General features: G+C 34.1%; 1 protein-coding gene across 3 annotated transcripts in view; it reads left to right on the top strand.

The window, feature by feature from the left end:
* Positions 1-1,892: 1,892 nt before the first annotated feature.
* LOC134752426 (anosmin-1) overlaps positions 1,893-12,769 on the top strand; it is a 28,191-nt gene continuing 17,314 nt past the window's right edge. For 2 of the 3 annotated variants that reach the window (XM_063688137.1, XM_063688141.1), the window contains exons 1-3: positions 1,893-2,031; positions 11,524-11,737; positions 12,452-12,638. In XM_063688137.1, the coding sequence (XP_063544207.1) occupies positions 11,561-11,737; positions 12,452-12,638 (364 nt within the window). In that variant the 5' untranslated portion in view covers positions 1,893-2,031; positions 11,524-11,560. The remainder of the gene's footprint in view (positions 2,032-11,523; positions 11,738-12,451; positions 12,639-12,769) is intronic. The other variant, XM_063688144.1, reaches the window with a different exon arrangement.

Genomic DNA, 12,769 nt, shown 5'->3' on the forward strand with positions numbered 1-12,769 from the left:
GTTTCAAAAGATAACATAGCACCTTATATTACTGTTAGGTAACTATACAATCAATCAATCGTTTATTGATAACTAGCGTTACACGTCATTTAACATTTTCTATTTAGCACACTTTACATACAATTATAAATATGTCGTTATTCATGTAGAAATAGGATTACATTAGACTACCTTAAACTGGGATGAGTAGGAGCAAAACTGACATTTAAACCTCGATAACATTTTATTTTTACATATGCAAACTGAATGGTGTATATAATAAGTGATCCGGACGTTTGTATTTTAGTTTTTATTTTATTTTGGGTAGTTCCATTTCATAACTTTGACGATAAACAGGAAAAATCACCTCACCCCGTAGTCCCTCTTAATTGGGGTGAGATGGGTTTTCATACAAAGGTGATTTTGGAAGATTGTTGGATCGTTTTATTATTATTATGAGTATTACTATAACTCCATTTTAAATTGGAATACATTATTTTTCTAGCAGTAGCCCTAAAAACCCATCTCACCCCCCTGTCAAACCTTCTCTCCCCATTCATAACCCAACTCTCCCCGCGAACCCTACTCACCCCATTTTACGGTATCCAATAAAATTATTAGGCATCATTAAATTATAAAATATAAGAATATGTCACAGGCATTTGAAATATTTTGTTAATCTGTTCGATTTATTTCATCTACCGAGTAAAATGCTTTATATTTATTAAGTACTCCTTGAGCTTGGTTATAAATGTGGTGTCGGACATTTCAACTAGTTATAAGTCATTGGGCAATCGGTTGTAAATTTTGACACCTATATACCACACACATTGCTCTGTTTTTTTTTTCAGTCTGTGTCTATTTGGGACAATATTATATCCATGACGATAGTTTGGACCGTCGCATTCTGAATTCCTCGAGATTCCTACAAACAACTTTTGCCACTTCTAATACATACATATATGTATAAAGACCTGGAATGGTTATGATTCTAAATGCCCGAAAAAGGTTACGGGCAGGCGTATCCCAGTACAAAACTCTAAAATGTTTTCTTACATAGTTACTTATTCCTTGCAGGTCTCTTTAACACAAACGGCACCAAATGTTTTAATTATGGACTGTACATATAGTATGTCATAGTGTAGTGTAGTGTACCTACTCGTAGACATTCATCGAAGTGCCGCCAGGAAGACATTGTTTTGTTAGTTTTCAGGGTCCCTTTGTTTGTGGTTATACTGAATATCGTGAAAAAGGCAGACGCTAAAACCAACTGGATATTTACTGTCATTGCTTACTAAAAATAGCAGTTTAAAGCAAGAATGGAAGTTGTTCTACATGGGACTAATATGAGTTAGAGAGATGCTTCATCAATTAGAAACAAGGACAAGCTGCAAGAAATATACCTACACTCAAACGGAATAAACATTATTTACAACAACAGTGAACCATTATACTTACTATGAATGGCACGAGCGGGATGGGTTGCTCTTAACGCCACTTGCACCATCCCACTAACCCGGGGTTAACCCGTTAAACCGTTAACCCAGTCTCAAATTGTACTGGTAGCCATGGTAACTCCAGGTTTAACCGGTTAACCCCGGGCTAGTGAATGACGCAAGTGGCCCTTAGAACAATCATACAGATAGTTTCTGACAAATATTATGTTAATTAATTATTATTTTTCTTCGGCAACATAGTGCATACAAGCAACCAGCATCAATAGCATCTTCAAGCAGGCGAAATAATATTATCCCATTACGGAACCCACAAAATAATCTACAAATTCCAACTTTACGCCTAGTTTTTAATTAGGAAGCCGGGCCGGTAAAAGCCTTCCGTCTTAGCGGCAGGAAAGCATCATCGCGTATTAATTAAGTCGGTGCACGCATCCATCGGCCGCGCGCGCGCATGCCGCATGTTAGTCGATCGTCGTGGGCGCACCGAACTACTCGTCAACTGTCAAAAGTTCAGTGACATTTATTTATACACTTTATCGTGTTCTCAGGACAGGTGTGATTGACAAACAAACAAGTGTTAATTTATGGATTTTTGGTAGGTACTTTTAATCAGAGCACTTTGTTGAATTTTAACCAAATACAAATAATGGGGAGATAAAGAACAATTAAGTGAAAAAGTGCATAATTAATTATAGGATATTAAGTTCAGTGTTAGTAGACTGATTGGTGTAAAACTGTAAACAAACAATGCATAAGTATCACATGTTGTGATATTTAAACAAGTCTCAAGTAATGCTTCCCCCAACTCTAAACCAAACAATAATTGCATAATATTTAAAACTAATTTAATAAGGACAATTAGGTGTGGAAGGTGTAATACTTTTATAGGTACTTAATAAAGTTAATTATCAAATAAAACCTCGAATTTACTACAGGCCTGATCATTGCGGCAGCCACCCCTCTAGCTAGCCGTATTCATAAACAAAAGTGCAATAACTAGATACAGTCGCCATCATATATGTCGGAGCTGCTAAGGTGGTCACAAATATCTGAACACGCCTCTATTTCACAAGGTGCTAGAATGCGTATTCAGATATTTTTGAGCGTCTTGGCCGCTCCGATATAAATTGATTTATGAAGGGGAGCTACTTAATCAAATTTTTGATGCAAAATTTTAACTTAAGGCCCAAAAAATTATGGAAAAAAAACTTAGCTATGTGGTCAGATTTGGTATCATTTTCGTATAAATAAATCAAGGCTGCTTAATTAATTTCTGCAATTTTTATAACGTATACTACAAATACAACAGCAAAAAGAAAACAGGTTTATAAATAAACTAATTCAAAAATGTATAGCACAACATTTAAACTAACAAACGGACATTAAATATCAAATTTAAAAACTTCAGTCCCCTCGCCCTGGCCCAAGTCACTATAGGTTGCTGGCAGCAAATTCCCTAAATCGAAATGCGTTGTAAAAGGAAGCTGTCAACTTTTCTGTCACAAGTTAAAACTAGACTTATTTAGCTTCTCTATATTTATTTCTTATTAATTTGTTCAACGTACCTGTACCACTTAACAGGGTTATTGAGAAGCAGATGGTACCAACAATATAAATTTCACTGTTTTAAAATGTGTTCTTAACAGTTAAGAACACTAGTTAGTTACTAACGGCACGTATTTAACCGGTCAACTAATTAATCAGATTTCGGTAGCTTAAAAAAATAGAAATAGGTACTAAAATTAATACTTTGGCAACTAAAGCGGAGCATTAAATTATTCCAATATGAGTAGTATATATAAACAAATGCCATTACAGCTTTTGTTTATATAAAGGCAGGTACCAATTATTTATTTGGCAACTGAATTAGTATATTAGAGACTATTTGTGAAGCACATTTTAACAAAAAAACGACTATCTATTAATTTAAGTTCTTTTAAAATATTTAGATAGTAAATTAAGGTAAATGCACACTTAAAATTTGTATTTCGAGCATCATTACTTGAGCTGTCATTTTAATATAAAAAAGGAACCTAAAAAAGTTATTGTGGTCGTATAAACATTAAACCTATGGGTAGAAAACTTAAGGAGTTTGATTATGTCGTGGTTAAGATATTTTTTATGGAATAATAACGGAATGTTAAAATATGTACAAACATGACAGTGATAGAACTCAGAGGGTGACTGTAAATGGTACAAGTTCATCTGGCAGCAAATTGAAAATGGGTGTCCCGCAGGGTTCAATTTGGGCCCTTTTCTATTTCTCGTATATATTAACGATTTGCCTCACCTAGTACGCAACAAACATGACCTTGTACTGTTTGCTGACGACACCTCGTTAGTATTTAAAATTTACCAACAGCAAACAAATTATAATGATGTTAATGCTGCTATATCTAGTGTTGTGGATTGGTTTACTGCTAATAATCTTCTCTTGAACGAAAAGAAAACTAAGTGTGTGAAATTTGTATTGCCTAATGTTAAACCGGTAGCTTCGAGTATCAAACTTAATGATGAACCGTTGGATTTTGAAGATTCGACTGTCTTCTTGGGTATGACTTTGGATGCCAAACTACAGTGGGGATCTCATATCCGTAAATTGTCTAATCGGCTCAGTTCTGCCTCATTTGCAGTCAAAAAAATTAGAACCCTGACTGATGTGGATACGGCTCGACTGGTCTACTTTGGCTATTTCCACAGCCTAATGTCATACAGCATCCTTTTATGGGGGCACGCTGCAGATGCTAATTGTGTCTTTATATTGCAAAAACGGGCGATTAGAGCTATTTATAATTTGGGATGTAGGGTCTCCTTAAGAGACAAATTTAGAGAATTTGGCATTTTGACATTTGCGACGCAATACATTTATGAAAATCTATTATATGTGCAGAAAAATAAACACATGTTTAAGAAATATAGCGACATACACAACAGAAATACAAGAAACAAAGACAAACTTGTACTAATAGGTAATATTTACTTATCCTCTGAAGGCTAGTTATAATAGTAACTAGCCTTCAGAGGAAAAGTAAATATTTCATTGGCCAATGTGTTCGTTTTTACAATAAAATTTCTTTGGATATTTAAAGTTTGCCATTAAATGAATTTAAATCGGTCATTAAACGAAAGTTGTGCAAAAATGGATATTATAAAATATCAGACTATTTAGAAGACGTTAACCCTTGGAGTTAATAAGTATGTGCATAGTGTAACATAGATAATGTTATTTAATATTTAATTTTTAAGTAATTACAAATGTTTGACGACATAAAGAGATTGTAAAATCCTATTATGAAATAAACGATATGATATGATATGATGATATTATCACTTTTATAATTTTAGTAGGCTACTACTAGTGCGCCAAGAGAGTTCCAAGCGCGTGAGATATGTAGACTATTAGGTAGAGTCGAATTCATAAATATGTAGGTACCGATACTTTTTTTACAAAAATGACGATTGATTACGTCTTTTTCTCACTGTATCAATTAAAGCGGGAAGGACAGTGTAGCTCATGCGCGAGATACTGTGTATTTAAGTTTTCTATTATTTTTTTTGTCGGTGTAGGGATTAAAAAAATCGGCACCAATTTTTTATTATTTCTACAAAACGACAATAATATTTTTCAAATTTCATAAATGTAAACAGCTAGGTACGTAAAGTAGCACTTTTTGAGTAAGTGTATTAAAAATCGATTTACCAACTTAATGAAATACCTTAGCTCGAAATATCAAATTTTAAAAAACCTTATGAATCTTATGATCATTCAAACTATATAACACCCAATAAACGAATTACCTACCTTCCTAAGATAAATTGTTCGGTCTTAGGTGATCTTAACAAAATATAAGTACCTAATTTTATTAAACTATGGTCTAAATACCCAATTTTGAAAAGTGTAATGGTCGTTATGCCTGAAATTTACCTAATGAATTTAAATAATATGTAATTTTGTATTTGTACGCTCGCTTCGCTCTCTCGGTACTTGCTTGAGTATTTAAGTCCCAGTTAATTCTTACATGCTCCTCCTGGCCTCACTCACAATCACACCTAACGATCACGATAACCTATCCTAACCCAGGACTTGAAATTTTTAAGTTCAGTGATACGAATATTTTAAATTTAGAGAGAAGAGAGAAGACATGTGCGACGACTAGTGTGCCGAGGAGAAACGTGTTTAGATTTAACTTAAACTCTTAGTACTTACGACCCGAACCAAGTGCCAAAATAAAGTATGCTGGTCTTCTTCACTATGACCTTATGGCAGTCCACACTGGCTGTTACAAAGGCGTTATAATTATAGTATCGTGTGAAACAAACGATGAATTATTACAAAAAATAAACCAATATTCATTAAATATAGCTGCTTCCGCAATTTAAATACTACCTGAAACGATGTGCTCAATATGATTAGGTGTAAATAACTATATGACAACAAATATTAAAAATCATACGCTTTACAATAATAGATGCCAAATTATTATTTAGTCGCCAAACTATCATTTCAAGATCCCAATTATTATTTTTTGTGGCTTGAATTTGATGCCAGTTTTTTAATAATATGATGCTTATATTTGGAGCAAATATAAATTTTTAGGCTCTAAAATATTAATGCACGGCCAAATTATATTATTATATGCCCAATGAAAGTTCCCGTTTAATATTTTAGTTGCCCCGTTAATAATAAGCCTTTACTAACCTAGAAATATTTTTTTAAGTAGCAATTAATTTGAGTCGGACCAATGTAATTTTCTAGAGACTATGGTATAACAAAGTGTGGAAATATCACCATTGGTCCGACTATAGAAAGATTGAGTAAAAAATGTAACATAAAAACCTCAATGCAATAAAATTACTACGAAAATGCTAATTACTAATAAAATTTCATAGAAGTTTGACGTTTAAAATAACTTGCACTGCGTATGCTTTCAAAATCGTTGCACACTTTATTTAACTCTAAACGTCAAATGAAAACTTTTTTACGCGTGACACGCATCCGTAGTTTGTTTTTAGGGTTCCGTACCCAAAGGGTAAAAACGGGACCATATTACTAAGACTCTGCTGTCCGTCTGTCTGTCTGTCACCAGGCTGTATCTCATGAACCGTGATAGTTAGACAGTTGAAATTTTCACAGATGATGCATTTCTGTTGCCGCTATAACAACAAATACTAAAAAGTACGGAACCCTCGGTAGGCGAGTCCGACTCGCACTTGGCCGGTTTTTGAATTGTTCTATTTAGAGACATTTAGAGGTGGGGGCCGAGTGCCATATCGTTCGATATCAAAAAACATGCGAGATTTGTCAAAATTGTTTGCAACTGACACTTCATTTCGAATAAAACGTCATCTCGACTGATATTAGAATAGAGAACAAATCAAATTTCTTTTGTTTCTCGCAGTAGGCATGTGTTCTAAATTTGAATGTAATAAAAATATCGGTCATCGATAACGTAAAGTAAAAATTACAATTCAATCACAGAGGAAGGCTTGTTAATATAGGCCATTAGCTTATCGCCTTTGAACATGTTATAGGGAAGTTATGATATGGGAGTAGATAAAGGATTTTAAAAATAGCTTGTGTGTGAGTTGTGACACGATTTACTGGCCTTTTTCTACGGTCTTATTATTATGACTAATTTACACATTACATAGTATAGTAGCCTAAGATACTACTAGGTACAATATAGGTGCAAACAATATATTTTCGAATTTCTTAGTAAATATTAAATCACATATTATTTTGTCCAAATATCATTTCTGCGTAAGTGTAAGTGCCCTCAGTAGTAGTTCTCATTACTTACACCCATTTGAAGCCTGGTGTTCTATTTAGTTTATTATTAGTTTTAATTATTATGTTATTTATTATTAATACCTATTGTATTGTATTATGCTCTTTCTATATTATATTTTTATTTGTTTTATCTAATATAATTAAATATTTTAATTAAAACTTCATGATTGATTTTTGTCAATAGATAATGTGTTTTAGGCGATAATGTTTTTACTGCCTATAATATATTCACACGTTCACTTTAGTAGATAGAAACTCAGGAAACGTTTACTTATTACTGTTTTACTCCACGCAAACTACCTATTCACGCAAATATTTTGTTCCATGTGTAGCAGGAAATGGAATGCTATTCAAAACGCCAAATTATTAGCACGAATTACTTCTTTAATTATTAAACTGTATGACTAACTACCTACTATCCATGTACTTGCTTATTAAAATGCATGCACACATTATATTAATGACTACTTTTTCTAGGAAATGTACACGCATTCGATACATGTCAATTGGATTTACACATTGGGTTCAATGCGCCGAAGTTAACAATAAGTAACTATCGAATGTTCTAGCTAATTGAATAATAGGTATTCCCTTTTTCTACAATTACGCACCACACTAAACTTACTAAATTTTTTAAAGATGAAATGATATATTTAACACGCCATTTAACGTAACATTCTCAGTCACGACCTCATGACATATCAGTCAATGTCAGACGTTAAAATAACTCTATTTAGACTTGATTGGACGTCACCTTAAAGTCCGGTCTTAAGTTACGCTTTACGCTTAACAATAGCTAAGTTACGGTTTAAGCAACAATCAGGAAAATAAACGGTTTAGTCAATTTCGTCCGCTTTGCAAATTGGATCTGAAATCTGCTGCTTTTGATAATATATATAATAAGTAATTTTGAATAACACGTCTAAATAGGTACCTGACTAAAATTATAAATACTTACAGTAGAATCCGTATTTTTTTTATCTATTTAATAAAAGGGTTTTATCATATTTGATGATGGCACCCCTATTGTTACAAATCAAAATCACAAATTTACCGTCGCCTAGAATCCGCATATAATGACATCGAAGGGAAGTGACAAACACGTCATACAAAGCATATTAGGTAGTTGTTTAACTTCTTATTTTTGTTATTTTTTTCAAATTAGTCTCAAATTCCTTTGTGAGAGATGAGTTTTATTAACCTTGTAACCAATTTTCAACTTGTCACTGAGAATCAAAACTAAAACAACTTACACGACGACGTGAAAGACGTGAGGACGGTCACGAAAACCAGCGAATGTTTTTAGTGTTCCGTGCAAAACTTTGTTTTGACAAACGGAACACTTATGGGATCACTTCGGTCTTGCAAATCAGTTAAATGCCTTTTTTCAGAGACCGTTTGACATAGATACCTAAAATTTGAAACAGTTATAGCAATTACCACCACTAATATTGTAAATAAGTCAAGTTTTCATACAAAAAGATTCGCCTGTCCTGGGAATTTTCGGAAAAACTATAACTAACAGGCAGCTAACCAGCCAGTAACCAACTAAATCGAGTATGGAGACGGCGGGAAAATTATCAGGTTAAGTATAGAGATAACAAAGTCATTTAATATTTATTAGAGAGTATCTAATTCGTCGAAACAATATACACAATATCCCTTTGCATTAAGTACGATGACATTTGTGTATGCAGTATGTATATTTTTGAAAGGATCGGTAAGAGCAGCAACCAGATCCGAGATTACGAGATCCGAGACAACCAGATTACGAGAAAATAATCTTGGAAGACCTATAGTATATGACAATTGAAATTTTTATTCTAGTTTTTGGAAACAGGTAAAGTTGACGAAATTGAGCCGATGTTGTTCAAACTTGTTTGAGAGATCGGCTCACTTTATCGGCCCGATTCGAACTTTAAGATACGTCAAATAGTATGATTATATTACGATACGTTTTTGTTTGAACAAACGTCACTGTTGACATTGACATATCTAATACATATCGTATCTAGTCGTAATATTTGACGTATCTTAAAGTTCGAATCGGGCAATATATTTCGTTAACCTTAGAGCCAGCGACAAAAATATCAGTTAAGATATGGTACTCATGAATCCAAGTTCTACCTATACTAAAATATTTTTTTCTTTTAAAACAATAATGGAAAAGATTTTTTTTTTTAATTCTTTGAAAAACACGATAATTTTATATATTTTTCCTCGTCCTAAATTCAAGACGTGCCGAAAATATAAATAAGTAGAGATCCTTTTCCCTAAACTACGTCCAATTATTGATAGAGTCCGAGTGTCACTATGTCATCATTAATGTCAAATTTCTATGAAAATATGACGTTTATCTCATTCTTACACTACTTACTTACACTCTCTCACTTTGTTAGCTTAGACAAACAAAATTTTTAGCAGTTCTAAATAATATTAAAGTCTATATATATATATATGGCATGGAACTAGAAACAAAATCAAATCAAAATAATAAGTTCTAAATTTAATTCAAATTGAAGCAGTATAGAATACCGAGCTATAATGGTGAACCATAAAATTGACCTATTCGAGTCTGAGCGCTTGGATGTAACGTTGCACTTGCCGTGTTGACTGCACAACTCCTATAAATTATCTCCTAGGTTTTTGTCGAATACAATGGCTCGCTTTTCGTATATACTTGCGAATGACTACATTGAGGATGAATGAGTCACTGAGTTTCATAGGATACTTTCCCAAAACACAAATTACCGTCCCCGCGACGTACTTTTGATGCAGGCTATGCATCTAATCAAGCCCGTTCCCGCCGAAGAAGATCACTTACTTTGACTACTTAGTACTTCCTTAGCACTTCCTTATCCAATCTGTTCCTTACAAATGGCTTAATCTTCATTAAGTATCTAAAAAAATGGTTCATTGAAATTTTTATTTTCTGTGATCTCTTAACGACACGGTAACGACACGGTAGCTTCTACGTTTAATTAAACGTGGAATTACGAAACGAAAACGTTTCGTAATTCCACGTTTAACAAGCAAAATGGAATACCTTCCAGCGCTTTGTACGTCGTTTTCCTATGAAAGGAAGACGTTTTGCGATAAGCGATAACTCAAAAACGGCTTGACTGATCATGTTGCCTATAGTTTTGGTTTAATGTCTTTATTAAACTCTACAGTCACGTTTTTTTTATACTTTTCGACCCATGGTTCAAACATGGTTAGACATGGCGAAACTACGTCTGGTTTTAAGGTTTCTAGTTGACTACGGAACCCTAACTAAAAACAGGCAAACAACCTCTGTAAATTATAACGATGCGCACGGAACACTAAATGCCTCGAGCTTTGACTCGGGCTTGGCCAATTATTATTTTATACCACGTCTGTGGCAAACAAGCATACGGCCCGCCTGATGGTAAGCAGTCACCGTAGCCTATGGACGCCTGCAACATGTGTCAGTATAACCGGACATAAGTTCATGAAAATAGGATTTATAGGTCATAGTAAGCGATTTGTCACTTGTCAGCGATTTGATAAGCGAAGTCCGACTTTATCACAAAGAGTTTTATATGAAAACGAAACTTCGCACAGTAATTACGCCATAGTAAGCGGTTGGTCAGTATAAGCGGTCATAATAAACGGATTCCAATGAGGGCTACCGCGTTTAATTTCGCTGCTAGGGGCGCTAGTGTAGATGGAGAGGTCTTTCAAAATTTCAAATGCATAGAAGTTTTAGGGGTTTCAAGCTTTTTTATCGGGAATTTTCACTCCTTCTTCATAATTGTGGTAAATATTTGTCCATCTTTGATTAATCATGGTAAACAATAGATATAGCTCAAAAAATGTTAGTGGTTTAAAAAAGTGCCAACTAAAATATATGCAATATTAAACAGGTTGAAAAAATAGCACATTTAGACGTTAATATACCTTTTTGTATATTAGAACGTATTGATTTTATAAAAATAAGCATAGAAAATTTTTGAGATCTGTTTTTCTGGACCTACATCTACAGTGGCGCCAACGGTGAGTACAAAAACGGCTACCGTTTTTGTACTCACCGTTGTACCTACATATATTATCATTTATCAATATATCGTACCGTCGTATCGCTCATTGTACCTACATATATTATCATTTATCAATATATCGAAGAAAAACTGAACATATTTTTATAATTATTAATATAGTAGGTATAGGAATGCGCACATATTATTATATAGATTTTGTATAGACTGTAATTATTGGATAGGTAACATTTATTGAGTTTTATTACTGGAATAAGACGAAACATACTTTTTACAGATGAAGCTATGATATACTGAGAGTTTGTTTAAAAAAAATGAGAACTGGATTCACGATGCCAAGCCCTATATTTGGACTATTGGTTATAGTGTTTTTGGCTTCTGACGTACTATCAAAATCAAGGCGATTCTCAAAACTACAGACGACGGATGCGCTGTCCAAGACGAGGTGTGACTTGATGTGCATTGACGTCACTAAGGAAAATAGAACACAAGTAAGTAGATAGGTATAAAGAAGGTAAAAATATGGTGCCAACATAATTTTTTTTTAACTATTAAGACTAAGAAAATATTTACAGGAAACAGGCCGAAAACTATACACGGTGTTACTTGAGCCACTGAAAACCTGAGACACCCCAACAGATTTTTTTAAATTTAATCTCATCTTGAGTATTTATTCTTTAATCCGATAAATATAAAAAAAAAAAAACATTTTTGAGTTTACTTAACAATTCAATTCGACTGGTAATTCTACACAAGATACTACGTCGTTTTAGTGACATCAAACAATTGCTAGTTACTATCGTAAACACTGTTAACAGACGATTTGCATATCTTACTGCAACGAGATAAGGTTTACCAATGGCCAGTTAAGGGTGTTGCTCATTGACAAATAACGTGTCAAATGCTGGTTATTTATTGTTGCATTACAAACTTGTAGACTGAGCATGTAAAAAAAAATAAAAAAAATTACCCCCATTAAAATATAGCGCAATCGATTCTGAACAAACTGTTTTTAGGTTTTCAGTGGGCCATGAAACACCGTGTATATACAGACCAAAGATACTTTGCATGTTATGCAGTGACCTTTACGATCCAAACGTGAATTTTGGATTAATACTTAACAATTAGGCAGTTAGGTAATTTAGTTAGTAATTAGAGAGCGTTTTTATGAGATATGAATAATATATTCGCTTGCTTTTCTTCAGTGCCGCTCACAATGCCGGATGCAAGAGCAAAAGCCGGGGACGTGCCCAGGTTACGACATCCCGCAGTGGCAAGCCGCTTGTGTAGAGGCCTGCGCCTTGGACTACCAGTGTGACGGCACCCAGCGGTGCTGCCACCACGGATGTGGCTCTACCTGCAGCGAACCCGTGGACCTACTGACGTTGTCAGGTACTTACTACCTACAGACCATCAACCTGGGTGCCTAGCCATGGTGACAATCGCTTGCGCTACGACAATGAAACGCTTCACTGTGTCTCTCTATCATTCTTTCATATTAGTGCGACAGTGACAGTTGCGTT

The sequence above is a fragment of the Cydia strobilella genome, chromosome 2 (genome assembly GCF_947568885.1).
Source record: "Cydia strobilella chromosome 2, ilCydStro3.1, whole genome shotgun sequence".
Classification (NCBI taxonomy): Eukaryota; Metazoa; Arthropoda; class Insecta; order Lepidoptera; family Tortricidae; genus Cydia; species Cydia strobilella.